The following is a 27,163-nucleotide window of genomic DNA, read 5'->3' as shown; positions in this document are numbered from 1 at the left end:
GTATGGGGCTGGGCTGGGGCCGGCTGTGGCCCCCGGAAGGGGCGGGGCTGGGGGAGGTCAGAGCCAGCTCCGGCCCACCCTATACCGGCAAGTGCTTCCTTCCCCCTCCCCAGGGTAACAGCGGCAGCCAGGGGCTCTAGAAGCGGTTTAAAGGGTCCTGGGCAGTAGCGACAGCCGGAACTCTGGGCCCTTTAAATCGACTCTGTCGCTGCTTCGCTAGGGCTCCGGCTGCCACTACCGCACCGGCCCTTTAAATCGTCCCTGGAGCCTGTTGGAGCCCTGGGGAAGCGACGGCGGCGGGGCTCTGGGGACGATTTAAAGGGCCCAGGGCTTGGCCACCGCTACCGCCCCAGGCCCTTTAAATCGCCGCCCCAGCCCCACCGCTGCTACCCCAGGGCTCCGGCAGTGGGGCTCTGGCAGCAATTTAAAGGGCCAGGGGCTCCAGCCACTGCTGGGAGCTGCAGGCCCTTTAAATTGCGCCGGGGGAAGTCGATCCACCCTGGTACGGCGCACCGGCTCTTGCCGGTATGCCATACCGGGGCATACCAGCTTACTTTCACCTCTAAAAATATTATATCCAACTGATTCAGTAGGGAAATTTTATATAGGCAGAATTTAATTATCCAAATGTAGTCAGGACACTGGAGTAAACAGTCCTATTTTTAAAAATAGCATTGTGAGACCTTTCATCACCACAAGTTGTCAGGATCGTGGTTTCACATTTCATCAGCAGGAAGGTTCCTCCAGCAGAACCGTTCCCCTTGCACCATGCTGGTAAAGAGTACAATACCAATTCAGAGGGAATCAGGTGATTCAACAGGTGACAGACATTGTTTTCCTGCCCTACCCTGGAATTCTTGAGTGTTTCCCAGCCAAGTACTGAGTCATGTGGGCCTCATCCACCTGGGGAGATCTGATGGGATTACAATATAAATTAGTGTGGTTGCTGGCATAATAATTGGATTCTTAGAGCAAACTGAAATGTTATTAATATAAACCAGCTCTATTTTTCTATGCAAACAGCACACAAACGCGTACTTCTCTGTTTTTCTCATGAGTGATATTTTTGTTTTATTGTTTACTTCAGAGGCTAATGAGTTAAACTATATGCTGGAGAAAATGGACACACAGTAATCTTCAGCAAACCGTTTTCAATACCCATGAAAAATGTTTCTTTATAATTCTGAGTTCTGAAAGAGAGCAGTCCTAAGAACAGCACCCCCCCAAAACTTCATTGGGCAAGGAAAATACCAGAAAAAATAGTTCACCCATGATAAATCTCAACTTACCTTTTCTCCTAAAGGACGAGGAATGCCAACATATAAGTGATCAAGGAAATTAGCACTGCGTCCCAAACCTAGCACATTGTAAGGCAACTGGAGAGCGAAATGAGCTGACTGGCTAAGTTGTCCAGCTAGAATTTAATTAAAAAAAAAAAGGTGTAGTGAATCTACTGCTTAAGACTTTCATCACAATAACATATTTTGACTGCAGTAATAATAATGTTTTAAAAATTATAAGTAAACAATACAATTATCTGTTCTTAAGTGACAGATCCTGCATTTCCAAATAATCTGTGGGCATTCAACATGAAGAATAAACTTATTCCACTAACAATTTCAGAACTAGCCACCAAATGTATACTGTAGACCAAATCTTCCTCTGATTTAAACCTGAGTTACATTAATTGCAAGCCAGGGCAGAAATTGGCTCCATTGGTAATAGATAATTATAAACAACTGAACACAAAGAACCATTTGCCATTAACTGAAATCATGAAAAAGATACACATTTTTCTTAGCTAGCTTTAGATTCATTAACAACATATGATCTCCAGATATATTACTTTCTGCATTTCAGCAAAATCTCTTACAATCTTTTCATCTTCTACAAGCACTTCTACAGCATATACTAACTTGGATCAAGTGTGGATCCTTTGTTTTCTAAAAAGCCCCTTATTAAAGGATTTGTTTATTGTTTCCATAACAGGAACAAGATAAACAATAAAACCACTTCAGCCCTTCACCAGGATAACAGAAATAATTTCAACCTGGAGAAGGGGACTGGCCGGTGACCACATGAGGTAAATTTTCAAAGTGTGAGAAGTAGTTTTCACAATTTTTTTTTTAAACAGGAATTTGAGTGTCAAATTCTTGCACTGCTTTGACATGCTCTGATAGGTTATATTTTAAATCAAGTATCTCAAATTAAGCAATAAGACATGACGGGTTGTGAATTTTGGGTGCAATAATTCACACCTTGTATGTTAGAGTAGGAGGCCGCAGGCTGAGTTCTATTTATGCAACTAGGCAGGAATTATTATAACATAATTCAATCCCTGCAGTCCTTTCTTAGACAAAAATAAATATACTCCACCACCAAGGGAAGTAATCATTGGCAGGATGGTAAAACTTGAGAGCAAAGAGATCAAGATATTCTGACATGTTTTCTATTTTATTTTATGGATTCTGAAACACTGTTGACTTTATGACCCTTGGAGTGTTTAAAGCAATTGAACACTTTCATTTTAATTTCAGTTTGTATTGGCCTGTCACTCTGTTTAGCGTTTAGCTGCATCCCTTGTTGCCACGAGTTGTCAGCGATATGTAATTTTACTAGGGTGGACAAAGCCTTCATTGCTTATCCTCTGATGGGGCAATGCCTTAAGCCCTGATCTTGCATCAGGTACAGCTGAACTCAGCTTTATTACAGAAAAAAAAAATTTCTAAAACTTAAAGTTAAACACATGGATACACTTTTGTAGAGATAAGAGCTTAGAAAGGAACCAGACTATCTTTGAAGAGCATGTTTTCAAATAACCAACTAGTTTTGTTTCTTATTTTAGCTCAAAGTATAGTTCAGTTAAGGGGGTGGGGGAAAAAACTAGATCAGAATCTAATTGATTTAAATGAGCTTGGTTTCAATCCAAGGTGTGGAAATTTCACAGGAGCTGTCAGCAGCATTAGAGCTGCTCCAATTAAAGGCAGAAGGTAAGTTCAGCCCAAGTCAAGATGCTGAAACACAACATAATTTGTATACATGCCTAAAGGAGTGGGAAGCTGATATAAGATACCCATGTCACACTTTTTGCATTTGGGGAAACCAGATTTTTGGGGGAACTCAGCTGAAGAGCAGCCACTCTTTACAGTGTGCTCCACATCAAGCCAAGACGACATATCTGCTGGATTTGCTGCTGCTTACCGCAGCAATGACTTTGACAGTCACTTCTGAGTTTCTATTTTCCAGCTATGTTCATACGGAAAGTAGAATTCAACCATGGCATGGTACCTACGTGACCTCTGCTGCATGACGGAGAGGGAACACAGAAGTGTGGTGTTCTGAGACTCACAGGATGGACCCCCAGTTTCCCTGCAGATACGGAGTCTCTACCAGTTTGGGCAGGACATCCCTGGCTCCCTTTGCAAGGCGGAAAACCAAATACCTCCAAATATCCAGGGCCTCGCATCATGTATATTTTAACTTGAAGTTTAACTTTTTTTCCCTAGGGAGGGTACCATAGGCCCAGTGACTATTGTCTTGAATTGCCAGCTTGCCTTAGAGCTCTTCGGCTTGTAAGGCTTATATTACATTGTACAAGGGGGTAGAACTGGTGATGATTGCCACAGATTTAAGATGTTACCGTGTTATGACCTTTTCTTAGACAGCTGTGAGTTCATGGATATCATTTCATACTACATGGTTTAAATGTGCAAATTGTGGAGTTTAAAAATTATCTATTAAAATGAAACTGCATTTTTGTATTCTTGGTTGGGAATCCCAAATATCAGTCAGGCAGAAATTGCAATTAACTCTACTGTAATAAGGATGAATGAATTATAGTATTTATCAAGGATACCACAACACTAAATAAAAAAAATATTAAAATGTTTGTTCCTAAATAAAGAAAGAAACTACATATGACATCTTTAATATGACATATGAATACACAGGCTGAGAAAAAAAGAAAATGATTATTTAAAAAAATAGATTTTTGGTAAAAGGATTTAATTTAATTTAAAAGGATTTAATGTCTTAGCTTGTGAGACAGGACTGAAAAATTACAGGCTTTCCCACAAGTCAGTGTGGTGCAGGAAGACAATTAGTCTTTTAAAAAAGAAAACTTCCTCTTTATATCATGGAATCTTTTATTCAAACTGAGGTGATCTGGTTAGTATTGTATTTATCAACGAAACTGAAAAGTCACAGCATAAAGAAGCAAATGAATTACAAAAGTGCATTGCAACAGTGAAGATTTTATTATTGGAATGCATAATAGCAGCAATAATGAAAAAATATCAGGGAATCTGTATAAGATGCAATACAAGTGTCAGACTTGCCAGCACATACTGATCTCAACTATGTCTGACTCAGGTCGAAGGATGTGAGAACATAAGAGAATGCAGCAAAAATTCAATCAAAAACAATCTTGGATCTTTCTGATTTTGAGCATAATTGTGTTCACAAATCTAAGAAGTGGACATTTTTCCAAAACATAAGGGTGGCTAACTCAATATTTGCCACAGGACTCTTTGCCACTTTTACAGATCCAGATTAACACGGCTACCCTTCTGATACTTGACACCATGCAAGGCACTGCATTTAGCCGTATGGAGTGGAAATCCATCAACCTCATAAAGAAACTTGCACAAGTACAGACAGATATCATCTTCCTTTCCAAATGCAAACGGATGGACATCATACCAACTGAAGGTGAAAAATCCACTGCTATCTATATATTGCACAGACCACAGTGAGAGATTATGCCACACACTATCAAAGAAACTGAGGAACCACCTGATCATCATCCTATACAACAAACAGGAAAGAGCTCTCCAACCTGGAGACTCTCATAAATAACCAACCTTCCATACAAACGGACTTTACTAAAATAAGACAGGAGATCTACATTACACACTTCACCTCTCGACAAAGGAAAAGGGACTGTAAGCAATTTAAAATCCTACCTGCCACATGGGGCCACAACAGTGGTACCCATAACTCACCCAGCAATATCGTCAATCTATCCAGCTACACTCTCAGCCTGGCAGAAGAGTCTGTCCTATCTTGGGGACTCTCTTTCTGCCCCGCCACCCCCACAAACATGATACAGTCCTGCAGTGATCTGGAAGCCTACTTTCGCCGTCTCCGACTCAAAGAACACTTTCAAGATAACAGTGAACAGCACACTGAAATACAGATACCCTCCCACCAACAGCACAAGAAGAATTACTCCACATGGACTCCTCCTGAGGGTCGAAATGACAGTCTGGACCTATACATAGGATGCTTCTGCCGAGGTGCACAGGCAGAAATTGTGGAAAAACAACATCGCTTGCCTCATAACCTAAGTCGTGCAGAATGCAATGCCATCCACAGCCTCAGAAACAACCCTGACATCAAAGAGGCTGATAAAGGAGGTGCTGTTGTCATCATGAACAGGTCTGACTACGAAAAGGAGGCTGCCAGACAACTCTCCAATACCAAATTCTATAGGCCACTTTCCTCAGATCCCACTGAGGAATACACTAAGAAACTGCACCATCTACACAGGACACTCCCTACACTAACACAGGAACAGATTAACATACCCTCAGAGCCCCGAGTGGGGTTATTCTATCTACTACCCAAGATCCACAAACCTGGAAATCCCGGATGCCCCCATCATCTCGGGCATTGGCACTCTCACTGAAGGACTGTCTGGATATGTGGACTCTCTACTCAGACCCTATACCACCAGCACTCCCAGCTATCTCCGTGACACCACTGATTTCCTCAGAAAACTACAATGCATTGGTGATCTTCCAGAAAACACCATCCTAGCCACCTAGCCATTGATGTAGAGGCTCTCTACATAAACATCCCACACACAGATGGAATACAAGCTGTCAGGAACAGTATCCCTTCCAATGCCACAGCACAACTGGTTGCTGAGCTCTGTGACTTTATCCTCACACACAATTATTTCAAATTTGGTGACAATATATACCTCCAGACCAGTGGCACTGCTATAGGCACCTGCATGGCCCCACAATATGCCAACATTTTTATGGCTGACCTGGAACAACGCTTCCTCAGCTCTCGTCCACTCACGCCCCTTCTCTACCTACGCTACATTGATGACATCTTCATCATCTGGATCCATGGGAAGGAAACCCTAGAAAAATTACACCACGATTTCAGTAGCTTCCACCCCAACATCAACCTCAGCCTGGACCAATCTACACGGGAGGTCCACTTCCTGGACACCACGGTGCAAATAAGTGACAGTCATGTTACCACCATCCTATACCGAAAACCCACTGACCGCTATGCCTACCTTCATGCCTCCAGCTTCCATTCTGGACACATCCACGATCCATTGTCTACAGCCAAGCGCTGAGGTACAACTGCATTTGCTCCAACCCCTCAGACAGAGACCAACACCTACAATATTTTCACCAAGCATTCTCAAAACTACGATACCCACACGAGGAAATAAGGAAACAGATCAACAGAGCCAGACGAATACCCAGAAGCCTCCTGCTGCAAGACAAGCCCAAGAAAGAAACCAACAGAACTCCACTGGCCATCACATACAGTCCTCAGCTAAAACCTCTCCAACGCATCATCAGTGATCTACAACCCATCCTGGAAAACAATCCCTCACTTTCACAGGCCTTGGGAGACAGGCCAGTCCTCGCCCACAGACAACCCGCCAACCTGAAGCATATTCTCACCAGCAACTACATACCGCACCATAGTAACTCTAACTCAGGAACCAATCCATGCAACAAACCTTGATGCCAACTCTGCCCACATATCTATACCAGCGACACCGTCACAGGACCTAACCAGATCAGCCACACTATCACCGGTTCAGTCACCTGCACGTCCACCAATTTAATATATGCCATCATGTGCCAGCAATGCCCCACTGCTATGTACATCGGCCAAACTGGACAGTCTCTATGTAAAAGGATAAATGGACACAAATCAGATATTAGGAATAGCAATATACAAAAACACTTCAACCTCCCTGGACACACAATAGCAGATTTAAAGGTAGCCATCCTGCAGCAAAAAACTTCAGGACCAGACTTCAAAGAGAAACTACTGAGCTTTAGTTCATTTGCAAATTTGACACCATCAGCTCAGGATTAAACAAAGACTGTGACTGGCTAACCAACTACAAAAGCAGTTTCTCCTCCCATGGTGTTCACACCTCTATTGCTCGACGAGGGCCTCATCCTCCCTGATTGAACTAACCTCGTTATCCCTAGCCTGATTCTTGCTTGCATATTTATATCTGCCTCTGGAAATTTCCACTACATGCATCCGACGACGTGGGTATTCACCCACGAAAGCTTATGCTCCAATACCTCTGTTAGTCTACAAGGTGCCACAGGACTCTTTGCCATCAATATTTTCAAAGACTTTGATTTTATCTCAGTATTTTTATACTTGTAAATCCATTGCTTTCAATTAAACAAACTACAGAACAAGCAAAAAATAGAAAAACAGTGACCAATGTGTATTTGATAGTAGTGTCTTCTCGAGTCCCACATACGTGGGTGACATGATATTGCATTTGGGATTTTAGAAAGCACCAGAATGCTTTAATAATGTAAGCTACAGCATAAATAAATGCATAATCTATTATGATGATTTAGATAATGTATTTTACACTACTAACATGAACTGAGGCACTGTATTAGTATTAGGGCCAAGTATTTTGTGTGCTCATAACTTCTAAATTGCAATTTTTTAATCACTCACTGTTAAGAATACTACTTAATGATAATTTTCCTTTTGATCTTCTTTTGGATACTAGCAGCTAAAGAAATGTGTCCACACAAAAAACATACAAACAACAGTATATAACAAAATGTAGTTATGCATTATAAACTTCTGGAGACAGGGACTTCTATTTTCTGTCTGAGTCTGTACTATGATGTACAGAGCATACACATAGGTGCATAAGAATATCTGTGCTCACAGTGAGTGTTCGAAGGATAACACCATAGCATTAATTATGAATCCTTCTACTTTAAGTCAGTTTGTGGAAAGCCTGGTACTTGAATAAGCTATTTATATTCTGCATTTTTGATTAATGGCATCGCACTGCAACAGTAGCAGAACTTCAGCACGTGCTTGGTTTGATATTCAGAGTCAATTCTTTGTTGGGCTGTGAAGGGACAGTACCACACACTGTTCTCTGGGAACACCTCCAACTGACCAAGGACCAGCACTGACAGGTGGCAGTGAGAACAGCACCAACCCCATCTCTGTCAGATGGCAAGGGAAACTTGAGGGGGTGTAAAATGGGAAATAAGGAGATTCGTGGGGCTCTGAGGGCACTTTGAAAGAAATGGCAACCACAGTTTCCTCCAAGAATGTCTTTTGATGTGCCATAGAAATATCAAGTATTGTTGAGGTATATAATATAACCATAAGAACATGCCTATTGTGGAGACCATTTGTGCTTTGAAAATTTATGTTTTCCTCTTAGGACTAAGATGCTATAGCCTTGGCTGTTAGAAGGAAGGTGTTCATTGGGACCATGCACAACGCTCTGCAATACCTACTGTAGGAGTAGGATCTTCTTATATTTTGAATAATTTATCTGTAACCTTAACAAGTCCAAAAACTCAGCAGCGATGTGTATCAATACCTTTTTTCAAAGCAGTGACCTTAGTGAGCGGTTTGCCCTGGAGACAGTCTGCTCACAGAGAGGAGACTTCACCAGAGTCCTGCCTGGCTTCGTAGGGAGCAGTTCCACAGCATCGCCCGGGGACTCCATGACAACTGGTGGCAGGATACTGTTCAAGGACAAGGCAAAGTTTGTACCTTGGGGAAGTTTTTAACCTAAGCTGGTAAGAATAAGCTTAGGGGGTCTTTCATGTGGGTCCCCACATCTCTACCCGAGAGTTCAGAGTGGGCAAGGAACCCTGACATGAGTGGAAATGGGCATGAATTATCAGTAACTGTAGATAAGACAGTAGTGTATATAATACATATGGAAATTCCTAGAAACTAATGTCAACCAATTTTCACTTTTCTCTCTGAAAACTACTGACATATGCTTTTGTGGCCGTATCAGCATTTGTTTCAGAAAATAACTGCAGTCTATTTTATTCAAGATGGGGAAGTATAGTAACTCCCCAAACGCAGCCTTGAATGTTTTTTTTTTCCTCCATAAATATTTACTGTTTCGAAGTCCAACGCTGGCACAGCATCCCTATATTTATTCTTTATGGGCTCAGGTTCTACTATATTTCAGTGAGAAAGAGGTTTTTCTTCTAGTACTGCATTACAAAGAGGATCTCTCTTGTAGAGTGTGAGAATGTAGAGGGAGAAAACGGTGAAGTCCAGAAAGGCTTAACAGCTATCTCAGAAGGATACAGGGGAGGAAAATTTTGAGACTCAGAATGTGAGTGGTATTATTTATCATTTTGGGATTGAGCTTTCACACAAAGATGGATATCACCAGGAACCAAACCTGTCAGATATCTATTTATAAGTTCACATTTGCACATCACAGGAGAAAACAATTTTTTCAATTAGCGAATAGGCCAAATACTTTTCTCAGTCTCTCTCTCTCTGTCTAATTAGGGGGATCTTGCCTTAAAGATGGTACCTAAAGTTTTAGGCATATTAATTCATTGGGGCTGGCAGTTTCTAGTATGATGGTAATATTATTAGTACAAATGCAAGAAATAAGAGTTCCAGGGATGGGATTCTCAACTCTCAGATTTAACTGAGGAAGATCCATTTCTAATTTCTATTAAAATATAGTATTGGGTTTTATCAAGTTACTTTCTTGGGAACATTATAGTGATGTAAGAGAAGTTATCATGTAAATCCTGAGATTATATTTGATCACTAAAGTGAAGTTCTACTTACTGACATCACTGTTTTTAAAACGTGAGGGTAATGTAAGTGGTTCATTTTGGTTCTTGAAATTTTGTTTAATTTTGCATTTTTGCACCCCCTAAATTATTAATTTCTCTTCCCACTTTCAGGCACAAGTCCCCTTCTTCCCAGCAGGCTCCTACATAATCATAGGGTTGGGGCCAGAAGCAGCTTCCTGTAGAGACTGCTTATGACGACTTCTGAGATGCCCAAGAGGGAAGAGAGAAAGGCATACTTTGTGGCTTCCTCCTTCCCCAACCCCTCCAGATAATCTGGTGCAATGTGAGGGAAGGCTGAGAAGAAATACTTTGCCAGGGTAAGACATCACAGGGGCTTGTGTTCCAGGATGGACAGGGGTCTTGGTCTCTGTTGGAGTTTCCCCGACTTGTTCCCTGCTGGGGTATTTGCTGCCTTGCAGAATGAGTAGGGGGAATCAACTCCCTGAATGAGATCTTGGAGGAGCCATAAAGGTCAGGTGAATCCTATGGTGGGTGTGTCTCTTTGAACTGTCTCCAGGCTCCCTGTAACCCCTTCCTCAAGAGCTGCAGTGTCAAGAAGTCCCCTACTGCCCTACAATTCCTGGAAGAGGAGACCTGTAAAGTAGGAACCTGTTAAGTTACTGCTAAGGGTTACAAGAATCATAACATAGCACTTAAATTTTCAGATGGAAATGTGATTTTTCAAGTTGATGGAGTCCACTGAACTATGGAGTCATTACAGCAGCTCTATGCACAAAAATGCAGTCAATAGCTATTCTGATACTTACAACGCTGTCTGATGGTTATATCTGAACATTTCATTTGTAGATCTGTAATTCCCTTTTTCTGGGGTGAGGAAGGAGTACAGGGTGTTTCTTTTTTTTTCTCTGCAAACGTCACTTTACCTCAACTAAATCCATGTTTGTCTGTCTGAGCCACATATTAATTTTTGTATTATCTAGTGCAGATCGTATCAGCTGGCTAAACCAAAGCATCCAAGATCAACTGGATGCGTACACTGTGGACAGTTCAATGTTGGAACTTAAAGGGAATGTATTGTGATGCTGGGAACTCCAATTATTGTGGGCGTAATGTGTGAGCTGAGGTTGGTCTGAAACAGTGAGTTTCTTGCATTTTAATGACTGCGGATATGGGAAATTCACTTGAACAATCTGAAGTCTAAATTAATGAAGATTTTTTAGTTTGGAAATAATAAAATGCTGTTTTGAAACTAAGGTCTCTGTTTAAACCTCTGGAGTATCCTTTTCTTTATTACAGGTATTTTAGAGCTGCAATGTTTTCCTATAAAAAGGAGACATTAACTTTAATTTGAGTTAAATACATTGAAATAGGATAGGTAATTTAACAGTCAGTTTTCTACACAAATGTTTTTTAAGCCACAGTATTTCTTTAATGAGGTATAGCTGTGTTGTAGTATTTTATAAGTTCTTTGAAATGAGACATATTTTAAATTATTTTTATTGAACGTCTATAATCTGCACCACCGGATAATTAAAATATAAAAGCTGAAATATTTAACTGGGATTTATGCTTTCAATCACCTGTTATAAATGTAGGTATGTTAAGTGCATTATTAGGCTAAGGAAACAAGTCCACTAAGTTTAAACAAGTTTACATATAAAAGCAACTATTTATTAAGAAAAATTGTTCACTCTGCTGCTTCTTGTCCAAAGATAACAGAAATTGAAACATTTTACTTAAGTCCAGTCAGTCACCAAATTGCCATATTCATAATCACTGGAAAATGTGTTGACATTTACTTTAATTCCCATTTATTGGGAAAAAGGCAGGAAAAATACAGAAAATATACTGAGTTCATTTAAAACATTAGGAAGTCTTTATTATGGCTTTTAACAACAGAACTTCCAAATTATAGCCCAATTTTGCCAATGTTACTCAAACTTGAGTACTGTCTTACTCCACAGGTACTCTCCCTGCTTTCAGTAGGACTATTCAAGAGGTAAGATACTACTCAACATGAATAAATGGCAGAATCAGGTCTTAGATACACTGTTAAACAAACCCTATTTGCTTACTCTTTCCTTTTCTAATCAGTAAACTATCTTGCCTTTCCTACTGCTTGTGTCATAAAACAGAAAACCTTGTAAAACCTAGAACGTACCCTGAATCCTTCCTTCAATCGTTCAGGGCTCCAGCTCTGAAGAGGCTGGGAATTCTGTGATCTCAAATAGGATCTTTAAGAGGTTACCACTGAAATAAACCTAAGACTTCACTCACTTTCACGAAGGGCTTGTATTAATAGAAGATGCACTGGTTTAACTTAGATCATTTTAGTTAAATCAGTGCAACTTAAGTGTGGACTCTCTTCTATCAGTTTATAACTGGTTTTATGGGTTTAGTTTGAACCTATAAATTTAGGCCTTACCTACATATGTGAGCTGCTCTGGTATACCAAACTGTTTTTTTTAAACAGAGGTATTTAAACCAGCCAAACCCCTTATTTCGGTTTAAGAGTAGCTCTTTAGGTTTAAATTAAACCTGTTCCCAATGAGTTAAGCTAAATCAAAAAAGCCACTCAAAGCAGGGTCGACATTGGGGACCAGCAATTTAATTATTGGTTTAAATTCACACCTTGTTTTATACCAATGCAACTTTGTTTAAACAAACCCTTACTGACACAAGCACACAAAGTTCCTATGGGTTAACTAAACCACTGTTAAAAAAAAAAAAATCACACCTTAAGTTAAACTGGTACAACTCTGTAGGTAGATCAGGCCTGTGGAATAACAGGTTTAAAGGAACTTTCTTACCTGGAAAGAGGTACTGGCATATATGAAAGAGAGAGATAATTTGAAGGTCTCTTGCTGCTTTCTTTTCTAAATTATCTGCCCTTTTTCTTCCTCTCCAGCTCCATCCCTTTCCCTCTGTTCTTGTTACTCTATTTTCTTGCCTTCTGCTTCTCTTTTACTCACTATGTACTCTCTCACTCTTTTCCTCAGTTCCATCTCCATGTTTTACACACAATCTCTCTCCTCCTTCAAACTCTTCTCGCCTGTTTTTTTTTTTTTTTTGGTTCTTACTCCTATTCAATCTCCAGAATTCTCCTCCCATTTCTTTTGCTTAAATGAGGGATGGTGCCAGGCCTGCACTATCCACTTCTCTAAAAGCTAACCTGACTTTTTATGGGAATTGTCAGCCTCTCTAGATAGAATTTTCTGTAGAGCAATATAGCTGTGAAAATGCAGAGTGGCCACAACCTGCTTTCAATGCACATTTAAGTCACTGTGCAGTGAGATACTCTGGATCAGCCAGAAAACTAAGGGAGAAGGGGGAAGCTCTTTACCAGAAACATCTGAATGATTAAAAACACAACAGCCACAAAAACAAACCAACCGAAACCTCAAGTTACCATGTATATTACGGATCTGTAATTACTTGTAAATTTGGAATCCGTTGTGGAAAGATTTCAGTGGCATCCGGCCATTGTGCAGCAGAAGTATGGACTGGTTTACACATAGTTTCTAAACAGATTTAGTTATCATTGGAGACCCCTTGTACTGATACTATTAGTTTAGATTAGAGGGCCCTAAATTAATTTATGTTAAATGCACGCCAACATTCTTGAACTCTGAGGATTTGGGGAATCTAATACTCAGCTCAGTGTCATTTTCTCACTAGCTAGGAGGTGTTAGCTGAGGAGCCTGAGCATCTTTCACCTCAGGGAGGAAGGATGGTCCACTGGTTAGGGTGCTACCATCTGACTGGGGAGACCTCAGTTCAAGTTCCTTCTTTGCCACAGGCTTCCTGTTTGATCTGGGGCAGTTACTTAGTCTCTCTATGCTTCAGTTCCCCATCTAGAACAGGATTAATTCTCTACTCACAGGCATGTAGGGAGGATGAATACATTAAAGATAGGCACTCAGATACAATCGTAATTGGTGCCATATAAGTACCTAAAATCAATTTAGCTTAATTAATTAAACAAACCAATGTAGGCTAAATTGATTGAAGGTAAGTCCATAAAAGGGGTTTTCACTGATACAACTAATCATTCTATATGGTTTCCTAATATTTTCTTTAAAACCTTATTTAGTTTCATCACTATTAAATTCTACAGGACTTTTCAGAAAGGAAACTGAGATACCGTAATACTAGGATATTTAGCATTTAAAGGAGAACTGTTAAAGGGGGATTTGGTTGAGATATTTAGGATTATGAGGAAACTGGAACTGAGCAGGCCCTCCTTTTCTTACTCTGTCCATCACACAAAAAGGAAATTAATGTCAGTTAAAATTAATAAAAGGAAATACCACACACAATGTATAGTCAGACTTAAGGTGGTTAGAGAATCAGATACTATAGCTGGGTTTTAAAAAATGCTGGATAATTTCATGGCTAATAACATTTGTCTTTATGCATGTTAAAATTAGGGAAATCAAATTTTTTGCTTCAGGGTGTAAATTGATCATTTGCAAAGATCAAGAAGGAATGTTTTCCTCTGCACAATCTTGAGGAAGTGGGTAGGTGCCTTATGATTTAATTTCTTTTGCTTTCCTTTAAGAGCATCAGACATTAGCCAATACTGGAATTAAGATACAGGACTTAATGGTTTAATGGTCTGATACAGTTTGGCTTGACTGTATATTTTTAAGTCGCTGACAACTCTCCTGATTTAAAAAAAAAATTACTTAAAATAAAAAGTATCTTATACAAGTTCGCAGGTTTCAAATATTTGATGTGTTGCATTTAAATCCTCTGTTGGATTTATATATAAGTCATAAAGGATTTGGTAGTCACTTATTATATTTTATTTGCATATTCTCATTTTTTGTGCTTAGAATTGCAAACTATTTGTTTGAAATGACAAATGTGTGTCTCAGTGATACGGCTGCAAGAACTTGAATCAAAGATTAAAAAGTAAATAAAGGGAAATTATTGAAAGCACTGTTTTAGTAAGCTGTTACAGCTTTTTGCAGTTCTGAGTCATTCCTAGTATGTGTTGGTTCTCCAATTAAAATATAAAAAGTTTTAATTAGATCTAAAAGCTGATATTTAATTTATTTATTTAACTATTGCAACTATGAACATGCCACTCATCCTTCAGGCAAGAAGTTGGGGGTTAGAAACCTCCAGCTTTCATCCAGACCACACCACATGATCCATTGTCTACAGCCAAGCTCTACAATACAACTGCTTTTGCTCCAACCCCTCAGAGACAAACACCTACAAGATCTCTATCAAGCATTCTTACAACTACAATACCCACCTGCTGAAGTGAAGAAACAGACTGACAGAGCCAGAAGAGTACCCAGAAGTCACCTACTACAGGACAGGTCCAACAAAAAAAGTAACAGAATGCCACTAGCCATCACCTTCAGCCCCCAACTAAAACCTCTCCAGCACATCATCAAGGATCTACAACCTATCCTGAAGGATGACCCATCACTCTCACTGATCTTGGGAAACACGCCAGTCCTTGCTTACAGACAGCCCCCCAACCTGAAGCAAATACTCACCAGCAACCACACTCCACACAACAAAAACACTAACCCAGGAACCTATCCTTGCAACAAAGCCCGTTGCCAACTGTGTCAACACAGTTGACACAAATGGACACAATGGACGTGAAGAATTGTAACATTCAAAAACCAGTCGGAGAACACTTCTATCTCCCTGATCACTTGATTACAGACTTAAAAGTCACAATATTACAACAAAAGAACTTCAAAAACAGACTCCAATGAAAGACTGCTGAATTGGAATTAATTTGCAAACTGGAGGCCATTAAATTAGGCTTGAATAAAGACTGGGAGTGGATGGGTCACTACACAAAGTAAAACTATTTCCCCATGTTTATTTCCCCCCCTACTGTTCCTCATACATTCTTGTCAACTACTGGAAATGGCCCATCTTGATTATCATTACAAAAGTTTTCTTTTTTTCTCCTGCTGGTAATAGCTCACCTTAACTGATCACTCTCGTTATAGTGTACATGGTAACACCTGCTGTTTCATGTTCTCTGTGTATATAAAATCGTCCTACTGTATTTTCCACTGTATGCATCTGATGAAGTGGGCTGTAGCCCACGAAAGCTTATGCTCAAATAAATTTGTTAGTCCCTAAGGTGCCACAAGTACTCCTGTTCTTTTTGTGGATACAGATTAACACAGCTGCTACTCTAAAACAGAGCTTCTGAGATAGACACTACTGCTGCTTCATGAATGAGCAAGCGATATGTAGAAAATGTCTGTCCTGTCCCTAGTAGTGACTTCACCATACTTCTGAGATTTTGTTCAGCTTCATCACCTAGATCACTAGCACCTCTGCCAGAGATATCAAGCTGGCTATTCTTTATTACATAAATTAGTACTACTGCGATTATGAAAGCAGTTGGGTGAAATTTCTTTGACTTATTAAATTTTCACAATAGTGAAAATTTCCTCGGTTGATTAAAGATGACATTCCAGATACAAAATCCACTAATTTACTTTCAGATAGTAAAACAAACAAACAATACAAAATACTCATTCTAATTTTACAATGCTATAGAAAGTAGCCTGAAAAGGTTACTCAGTCTGCAGATCCTTGGGCAAGAAGAACCACTAGTGCAATTAAATTGCACTAAAGTTATAGGCCACCAATAAAAGTGACATAGGTTCATAGACTAGCAAAGAATAGTAAAAGGGCAGAGTATACAAGTAGTAATAAAAATCTTCTGTTATGATTGTACAATATCATTTGTAAAAAATTGTTTGTAAATAACCTCCAGTACTGAGCATAAGCATCGTGTATTGTTGATATAATATCTTCTCCCCTGTTATCTGTTTTGAGGGGCCAATTACTTTTTTAAACTAATAGTATCAACAACCGCAAGCATTCAACAATCTTGAGTCAGGCCCCCAAAATCAAAAGACCACCTTAAAACATGAGATTGTAATTAAGTTTTTTGCTTTTGCTTTTATCTGCTTTTTGATTTTTTTCACCTGAGGGGGAAGCTGCCAAACCCCAATTTGTGTGTGATAATCTCAGGTTCTTAATTAATCCTTCAATGCACACACAAAAAAGTAGGACTCTGTTTCACCTAACTTCTTATATCTACTGAAGCATGGGGAACTGCCTCACTCATATGCACCTGGCCTGCTCTACCCCAAATGTACTGTTCCCCACTTACCCTCTTTCTTTCCCCTCTTTCTTCTCAGTCTCATACCCATCACATTCTCCTGCTCTGCCATATCATATTTCCCTGCATCCCCCTCAGTCTGTCTCCTGTTCCCCCTAAACTCATCTCAATCTGCCTCCTGCTTCCCATAGTCCTCATTTCTCAGTATCCTGTCTAGTTTCCTAACATACTCCTTTTCCTGTTGCCTCTTCAGTCTCACTTACAGAACCTCCACAGTCACTGACCCCAGTCTGGCTCTCACATGAGAACTAAAAAGGCCACTATTTTCTTTGAGGGCAGCTGGTTGCTTCAGTCTCATTTACAGTACTGGGAGATGGTGGCCATCTTGGATAAAAACCTACACAACTTTGCAAACATCATTATGATCACCATAAAACAGCAAGCATGGGCAATATTGGAGCTAGGGCTGCCAGTTTTGATTAGACATATTGCTGGACATTTCATCTCATGACAATCTTTGATTAAAAATTCATCTTTAATTCCTGAAAACTCCAAGACAATCCTGGAGGGTTGGCAACCCTAACTGGACTAATTCTATTACTCAAATAATGGTCTAATCTCTTAAACAGAGCTTTTTAATTCTAATATCCTGAACTATAGGATTCCAGCTTAGGTTATTGTTTCAAAAGGCTTGGGAGGGGGAAAACACTTCAAGCAACGTTACTTCAATTAGTCACCAAAATATAAGATTTTAAGAAATGACTACTGATTTGGGGTTCCTAATCACTCTCTGAAAATCAGGTCTCTTAAAAACATCTCAACTTGGGTATCCAAAAATTGAGGCACTCAGTCACAAGTTATTTTTAAAATCTTGACTCTAATGTAGAATGCAAACTCCTCTTCTACACAAACAGCAAGAGCACCTTCCCTTTCTATTAAATCTGAAGCTAGATATTTCTGCTCTGTTCCCACTGTGGGGATGTTTAGTCTCTGTAAGCTTAATGGCCCTTGGCTGTGCCTCATGCTAAGCTGTAATGCCCGACAATTGGTTCCATTTCAAATGAAAAATGAAAAGAATAAATTAAAAAGGGACGACAGAGTCATTGGTGTATCTTGCTATTCTGAGGGGTTTTTTTGCTATTGGGGATTGGATCAGGATTTCAAATAGCTGTGTAGTCAACTCACACATTCTGCTCTACTGATGTTTCACTAAATAGGCTTACCTAAACTGTGATTGCACAATATCTGTACTCTGTAAACTGTAATTCCATTTATGTAGGTTCAACTAGGCTAGTTCAAAAATCCAATATCACACCTTATTAGTTCTGTTTAAAAGAACAATAGAAAATGTTGGTTTTAAATATAAATGCAATAGCCTTTCTTATACTAAGTTATATTGATTTCAATTAAGCAATGATGGATGGTGAGGTGTAGTTACCCTAAAATAATTACATTTCTTACCTAACCAACTACATACTTTCATATCTATTATGTCATAATCCACCTTTTTGTTTTAAGTCTATTAATATACATTCAGATTGACTGAAAACTTAGTATTACACTATCGTGTAGCTTTTGAACTAACTAAAATGTGAAAGTCACTATATTAAGGAATTGAAAATGAGTTGAATGCATGTTGGTAAGTACAATATGGTATGACCATCTAACACAATCTCCTCTTCTAGATGCTATATTTTGCTCCTCATTTACAAAATATTGCATTTGTCAAAGGCTGTGTTACATTTACCAAAATCCTAATTGACCAAAGATGTTTGTGTGAAGCAGTTTGTCAATACCACATATCCAAGCATTGCTGAGTTTTAAGAATTATCTTCATTTTCACTTGTTGACAAGACAGATGGCTTTTCTAGTAGCTATGATCCACCATGTAGAACACAGCATCAGATTGGTAGCCTGTAGGCCCAAACAGACTTCTATAATTCATAGATCACCATTTTGCTTTTACATACAAGGCAGGACATTCAAGTTTGCTTTTTCTAAATCTTGGACACATATAAATGAGTAAATATCTCAACTAGGGCTGTCAATCGCAGTTAACACTGCGATTAACTGAAAACACAATTAATGTGTTAATTTATTTAATATGTTCATCACAGACCTCTGGACCAGGAGGGAGGCATCAGCTGTGAGGGACTTGACAGTGTCTGGTCAGGTGCAGTAACCCAAGCCACCACTGGAGGGCAGGAAGAGAAGAGGACAGAGGAAGAAATGGCTCTCATCCTGGCTGTGGCAGAGGCAGGGATCCTGACCCCCTCCTCCCCAGTGCTCTACTCCATTGTCCCTGGTCAGCCACTTCCTCCTGGGACCATACCCCGCCCCTCCCATGTGCCATGCCCCATTGCCCCGGCCAGCCACTTGCTACTGGGACCAACTCCCCCCATTGCCCCTGGCCAGCCACTTGCGCCCAGGACCAACTCCCCCACTTGTGCCATGCCTCACTGCCCTTGGCTAACCACTCACTCCTGGGACTGACTCCCCCACCTGCGCCATGCCCCATTGCCTCCAGCCAGCCACTTACTCCTGGGACCAATCCCCCCACTGCACCGTGTCCCATTGCCCCATGCCAGACACTTGCTCCCAGGACTGCCCCCCCACACCTCCTGCACTATGCCCCATTGCCCCTGGCCAGCCACTCTCCCCTGCGACCACCCCCCACGCCATGCCATTGTCCACAACTGGGCCCTTGCTCCAGGGACCGACCCCTCCCCATGCCCCAATGTCCCCAGCCGGCCCTCGCTCTGGGGAATACCTCATAGAGAACACGGGCCTGGCAAGCTCAGCCTCCATGCACCAGCCTCTTCTCCCCCACTGCATGTGGAATCCTTAAGATATAATCCACCCCCCCTTGCAAACAAGGGCTCACTCTGCTGAAGGAACCCCACGCAGCTCAGTAAAAGTAGCATAATTGCACTGTTTAACAGTGTGATTAAAACTATGATTAATCGCGATTAATTTTTTTAATCGCTTGATAGCCCTAATCTCCACAGAACTGCAAATTAGTCTGGAAAAGCACACTCAGATAGGGTGGAATAATGCAGATGGCTGCAGTAGGCCACATACAATAGAAATAGAACAAAGCCAGTTCACACAATGGTGTCATAATTGCAGCTACAGGAACCCCTTCCCCACCCCACCCTTATATGTTGAAATCCTAGTGTGTGGTTTACTACTCCATCTTCAGTGCTGCATGGTGCACAGCAGTGATTCTTAAAGTTTTCAGGGTAGTGAGCCATTCAAAGTTTAAAAAGAAAAAATTCAAGACCCCCCTCACACTGATTATATAAGTCAGAGGAAAAAAGTATCAATGATAACAATAAGCCTATATAATTGATTTGTGTGTGTTTTTCAACAGGTAGACAAAAAACTTGACCTTGAAGGTTAAGGGTGTGCAGGGAGTGGAGGAGCAAGATTTTCCTTGCTTTAGATTGTAATATAATTTCCAGCCTCCCTGCTTGCCTTTCTTGACCCCTTTGGGAACTGTGATCCACTGACTGAAGAACACTTGTGTAGAGCATGAGCTGAGTTCAGAGTTATGCAGTAATGATAACCAGCTCTCTGGGAAATCAGGATGGGGTGGCTCCCTTTGTTTCCACCCTGTCTGGAAAAAGTCACTGGTTCTCTTGTTCACCTGCTCTACAGCTAACTCCATCCAACCTCCTTCACAGACCCAAGCAATTCTGGAGGCAATTCCTTTCGTCCACCCTTTTGAGACTGAGTCTCTTCACTCAGGCTGCCATAGCAGGACAATTTGGGGCAGGTGAGAAAGGTGAAGGGGGGAGAACACAAATCAATGTTTGAACATTTTCAACTTACAAATCTAATGTTTGCAGTACTGTGAACTCTCATAATATTTGGTGTTTTTCTTAAAGTCACAGCTTTCATTTAAAAAAAAAAGTTTAGGTCACATGATTGCTGAGAAGAACTGCAAAGTATATCCACTAAAGGCTTATAAACTACAAAACTAAAGAATTAAAATGTATTTATTTTACAATCTTATAACTTTTTGAGGCATGACTTTTATGATTTCTTAGTATTTAAGGATGGTAGTATTGTATTTGATATCAGAAATTAGAATGAGCTTCCTAATCAAATTATAAACACAAGTTTCTCTCTCAATAGAAACACCAAAACTCGTATTAGGTAACCATCTAAGAGACTAGTAAGAATTGTTTATCTAGTAGAGATGGATATTAAACAAACAAAATTGCACATGGTCCTTTCATTGCAGCTGCAGAAGTAGGGATAAGAAAGATATCACTTCACTTAAAAACACAGGTTAATGAAGAAAAAGCCACCCACAAAAACAAGCATAATATGGAAGTGTGATTCTCTATGTCCTCCAATTTAATATTTAGTTGTAAATTCAACTTTTTCCACATTAACCCTCAGCCCCCTATTACAAACACACACACCATCACATTTAATGTGTTCTAAGGGAATACTGCAGTGTCATCAGATATCTATTAAAATATGGCATTACATTTCACTGTTGTCTAGTATGATTTGCAATGCACTGTTTGTGTTTAAGTATGTTAGTAAAATGGATGCAACAAATTTGTATGCAGATCACAGTCCAAATACAATGATAAACATAAGGACCCAATGCAGCAGTAAAATAATAGAGGCAATCCAAGTTGTGCAAGCCCAGGAGGGCCACAGGTGCTGCCTCAACAACAGGTGAAAGATTAGTTTGCCATGAAAGGTTTAAAAAACTCCAACAAAAACATAAAAGCTTGGAGTTGTAAAGGTGTTCAGAAGATAGTGCTGAGCCTCGATAAAGGGCAAGGTACTGAAAAGTTACCTATGTATAAAGGGTAGGGGTGACCTTGTATGGGGAGATTTTGGCAAACCAGTAAAGTGCCTGAAACCACTATTGCTTATTGCGAAAAACAGTCATGTCAGCAGGCTGTAAATTGGCTATGCAGCAGCCTGAGCTTAACCAAGGCAGGAAGGGAGGGGGGTTTGGGTGCCACAGAAAGGGCAACATGACCCCCGCATCCTTCCTGATAAAAATTGTGTTGAAATTGCCGATACATTGATTTTAGGGGCCTCAAGGCGTCCAAACTCTGAAAAACCACACCTGGTTAATCCATGACCAGAAGGAAACCTCTTGCTTGACCTTTGAAACTGCTCGCTTAACAAGTTTTCTTTAAGTGACATGTCATTGTATTACTAATGTATAAATAAGGGAAAAAAGTTGGAGGTAGTGCAACTCTCTCTCTGGATGCATCTTGTGTTCCCCACCAGCAGGCAGGCTGTCGCTGTGCCACTCGAGAGCCACACTCAGCTTTGGTAATTATCGACGGTTGGGGGTGTTTTATTAACCTGTTACGGATGTGTGTAAGTGCTTGAGACTAAGTAAAGTTTAGCTTTAAGTGAAAGCACTTTTGTGTTGTCCTGTTTGTGCCAGCCATCTAGCGGTTGGACGGCCATGTCTCCCCTGATTTATTTCCTGACACCACCAGACTAAAAGTTACCAAGAGTTTTGGGTAGAAAGAACTCCAGGTAACAACCTCTTGTGCCCGTTTCTCATTGTCAGAGGGTCAACAGATAACAGAATTTAATGCTGATCAGTCATCTTTATGTGAATTCTTACCGTGCTTCCTCAGCAAAGTAGTACAGTATGGATGAGGAGAATCTATAGAGAAACTTTCTGCAGGGGTGTCAAGGTTCCTTCCCTACTCTGAACTCTAGGGTACAGATGTGGGGACCTGCATGAAAACCCCCTAAGCTTATTTTTACCAGCTTAGGTTAAAACTTCCCCAAGGTACAAACTATTTTACCTTTTGCCCTTGGACTTTATTGCGGCCACCACCAAGCGTCTAACAGGGAAAGAGCCCGCTTGGAAACGTCTTTCCCCCCAAAATCCTCCCCAAACCCTACACCCCCTTTCTTGGGAAAGGCTTGATAAAAGTCCTCACCAATTTGCATAGGTGAACACAGACCCAAACCCTTGGATCTTAAGAACAATGAAAAAGCAGTCAGGTTCTTAAAAGAAGAATTTTAACCGAAGAAAAAGTAAAAGAATCACCTTTGTAAAATCAGGATGGTAAATACCGTACAGGGTAATCAGATTCAAAACACAGAGAATCCCTCTAGGCAAAACCTTAAGTTACAAAAAGACACTAAAACAGGAATATACATTCCATTCAGCACAGCTTATTTTATCAGCCATTTAAACAAAACAGAGTCTAATGCATATCTAGCTAGATTACTTACTAAGTTTTAAGACTCCATTCCTTTTCTGTTCCTGGCAAAAACATCACATAGACATCCCCCCCTCCAGCTTTGAAAGTATCTTGTCTCCTCATTGGTCATTTTGGTCAGGTGCCAGCGAGGTTATCCTAGCTTTTAAAAGGGTTTTTCTTCTGGCCAGCAGGGATTTTAAAGGTGTTTACCCTTCTCTTTATATTTATGACAAGGGGTAATTAGGAGCTTGACCAGCGATACAAGATAGGGACTGCTGCAGGTAGAGGATGCATGGTACATCATCATTCACAGGGAACTCTCTTAGGGATTCAGTTATTAATGGCAATATTGGAGTAATCCTCTTTTTTTGTAGTCATGGAAAGTGGATGGATCAATTAAAACACAAACTTGTAGATTAAGCAGAAGCTTAGAAATTGATTCCTTTAGATTATAGGACTACATAAAATCAAAATAGGAAAAAAAATTAGATCACGGAGCTCATCTTTTCTCTGTGCAGGGATGCTATCTGAAGATATAAAGTGGATATCAATGGATTTGCAGGGCTCTACCTAAGGTACAGTACACAACAGAGGGATAATTTAAGAATCTTTGTACAATTCATTAACGCATTTGTTCTGGTTAATCCATACCTGTTGATTCTTAATTTAAAAAGGACCTGACTTTATTCATGCTGTTTTGGAAACACAGGAACATCTGTTTTGGAGAAAATCACTTCTTTAAATAATTTAGTGTCTAAGGTGCCACAAGTACTCCTGTTCGTTTTGTGGATACAGACTAACACGGCTGCTGCTCTGAAACCTGTCACTGATTATTAAATCAAATGCTTTAAAGAACCATATATCCCTGAAAAGAAGGCTAAAAGGATGAATATTGGGGTTTCTACTTTTTACATCTTGCATTAATGATATGCCATTTTAATCAGCAGCAGAACTGTTAAATATGCTGACGACACATATGCAAAAATATTAGAGTACAGCAATAATTTTTAGCAGTACTGGTTCTATCATCTTATCTGCTTTGTCTAATTAAATCACTAAGCAAACATGTATTTAAAAATAAAAACAGAGGAAAGGCAACTGTTTCATTCAGCGTCATTCAGCTCAAACACTTTCTGAAACACCAAAGTTGACAATTAAACCTCTCAGCTAGAAGGCAGCTTGTTAAATAATCCTGACAGTTTAAAACAGTGCCCCCCCAAAGCAATATAAAAACTAAAAAAAAAGAAACTTCCATTCCCCCCTCAAAAATGAAATATTCGTAGAGGTTGTGTGTCATATTAACTAGTTTTAGCATGTCATGTTTCAACTGAACCTGACCGTGTGCTCCTTGGGGCAGTAGTTTAGCTTGAATTACTCTGTAGAACACTGTGAAAACCAATGTATAAATAAGAATGCCTACACATTAGAACTATGACAAATATCAATAAGACTAATGTCACTAATGGTGCAGCATTTTGTTTTATTTTTAGAAACCTATTATTACTACTAATTCTAATATGGCGAACAGAGGAAACATGCATCTGTGATCCAACCTAAGCCCTCCAAAAATTGATAGCACATTTTTTATGAGGAACATTTCAGATCCACTTTCAAACCTGCTTACAGTGGGGAAAACAAGATATTTGTTGAGTGAGGTGAGCTTTTCACCTTGAAGTTTAATGTTCTGAACGATTATGCTGCTATTGCTCCAAACGATTCCCTCTGGCTCCAATGACAGGAAAGAATAACCATTACTTACCTTGTTGCACAGAAAACCAATTGCTTAAAAACCCCCAAAACACCTACATCCCCGGGACCCCCTCAAAAAAATCCTGTATCCAGGCAATTTGCAAACTGAGTTTTCTTTGTAATTCTCTAGTAAAACATAATTTCCTGCCATGTAATTAAAATGTTGATTTTTACTATATAATAGCATTTTTAAAGAATAGGGTTTAAAAATGTTAATGTGTCAATAATTCAGCTATCCACTCAATCAGTTAACTTTGGTATATAAAAAGAGAGATTATTACTTAGTTTACAGCAATTTTTATATCAGTGCCTAAGTGACAATTTATTGAATGAATGCATTAAATTTAAAACGCTAATCAATGTTATCGTATGCCACATTCCATCTATGAGTAAAGAAGAGATAAAACAAAATTCCTTGATCATTTATACTTAATCACATGTTAACTGTTGAAAAGATGTGAGTGGGTGCTAAACATCTGAATCTGTTGCTTAGGTTTAACCTATAAAATGATTGCATGTAGGAGTTCTTTTAGACTACATCCAAAAGCATTACATGCTTTTTACTGCTAGACGGTCCTTTCACTGAAGATTTCTGTGGAGGACTGGAAGCTAACATCCTCATTACAGCAAGCAAAATCACTCATTATACAAAATCATTACTAAAAAAATTGTCCTCTTTCTATAGCTGGTTAGCTTTACTGAATGCACCTTCTTTTTTTCAGGACGGTTTCAATTTACTTTGTGCTCGGCTTCAGCTACAATACACTGACTGATGGCTTGCACTGTTGCTTAGAATTCTATTCTTCTGCTGCAAAACACTGTTAAAATTATGTTAAGCATTTGTTCTAATTCCATAAAAGCACGGAAATTCAGAGTTAAGGCTGGAAATCCAAAGTAACATTCATCCTTAACCTACTGTATGTAGTCAGTTTAAAATATTAAAAAAGAAAATTCATTCATTTCTGGAAATAGTTCAAAATGTCTGGCTGAAGTCTCATTTTTTCAAATTTAAGCTGGATTCTGGGCAGATCTTGGGCACAAGGCAAATCTCAGGATTCTGGGGCACAAGCTTTAAGTCATTTTTGTGCTTCCCCAGTACGGAACTGTTGAGCCCAGGCTGGTCCATATGCATAGCTTAGAGCAGCCTAAAGACTGCTGTAAATTGTGCTGTGCCAGAGGTTGTACTGGGCTACAAAGGAGGGAATTGTTGGGGTGCAAGGAGGAAAAGAGGGAAGGTGTTGTAGAACTTGGTACTGCAGTATTCTGTGCCACCCAAGCGTCTCTTTACACAAGGTGAATCCTCAGATCCACTGTGTTTAAATCTGTTTTGTGCCAGGATGAAATGGTACAAAACTGAGTGAAAGCACTGGAGAACCATGGCCTCTAATTGTAACAGTTTTGCTGCAACTGAATTTCTCTCAAAGAGGTATGGGTGCAATGGTTTAGGCACAGGACCAAGATTCAGAACCAGCTCATTTCTAATGGCCATTCTGACAACTACTACCCCCCAGTAGCCTTAGGCCAGTCACCTTCCCCCCATTTGTAATTAAACAGAGGCTACTACTATTTACCAATGTTACAGGGGAATTGTGAGAATATGATAAAATTAGTAAAGAGTGTGAAAATGAAAATTCCATGCAAGTGCTAGTTATTCTCACTTTTTACATTATTCAAAAAAAAAAAATACAGTCCTGAAATGGGCTGGAGGAACCCTGTTATGAGTTGAGATAAAACGTCATTAAAACTGATGTGAGAATGCACCCTTCATTTAAGATAGTTGTAAAAGATGGCTAAGGGGCCACATCTAAAACAAGGCCTATTAAAATCTACCCAGAAACAAGCACCATGTGGGTTGGAGGTTCCACTGGGTATTGTGACCACATGTGGGTGTGCGAGAGAACACACAGAAACTGAGAACAGACAAGAACAGAGAGGGCAGGTGCAACAAACCTCATTGCCAAATGTGACCGCATATCTATTCAAGGGACACCATCACAGGACCTAACCACATCAGCCACACCATCAGGGGCTTATTCACCTGCACATCTACCAATGTGATATATGCCATCATGTGCCAGCAATGCCCCTCTGCCATGTACATTGGCCAAACCGGACAATCTCATCACAAAAGAATAAATAGACACAAATCAGACATCAAGGATTATAACATTCAAAAACCAGTAGGAGAGCACTTCAAGCTCCCTGGACACTCAATAACAGACTTAAAAGTGGCC

General features: G+C 39.9%; 1 protein-coding gene and 1 long non-coding RNA gene across 2 annotated transcripts in view; one reads left to right on the top strand and one right to left on the bottom strand.

Annotated features, from left to right (window-relative positions):
• Positions 1–3,763, top strand: part of LOC311528952 — a 151,882-nt gene extending 148,119 nt beyond the window's left edge. The window contains exons 3-4 of the long non-coding RNA XR_014713730.1: positions 1,990–2,083; positions 3,247–3,763. This is a non-coding gene — a long non-coding RNA (uncharacterized lncRNA). The remainder of the gene's footprint in view (positions 1–1,989; positions 2,084–3,246) is intronic.
• Positions 1–27,163, bottom strand: part of ITFG1 (integrin alpha FG-GAP repeat containing 1) — a gene marked incomplete at its 5' end in the record, with an annotated part of 215,601 nt that overhangs the window by 13,107 nt on the left and 175,331 nt on the right. Inside the window, one exon of the mRNA XM_084644488.1 lies at positions 1,290–1,414. Within this exon, the coding sequence (XP_084500614.1) occupies positions 1,290–1,414 (125 nt within the window). The remainder of the gene's footprint in view (positions 1–1,289; positions 1,415–27,163) is intronic.

The sequence above is a fragment of the Lepidochelys olivacea genome (assembly GCF_965140295.1).
Source record: "Lepidochelys olivacea isolate rLepOli2 genome assembly, chromosome: 12".
Classification (NCBI taxonomy): Eukaryota; Metazoa; Chordata; order Testudines; family Cheloniidae; genus Lepidochelys; species Lepidochelys olivacea.
The sequence above is the reverse complement of the archived record's forward strand: the minus strand, read 5'-3'. Positions and strand labels throughout refer to the sequence as shown.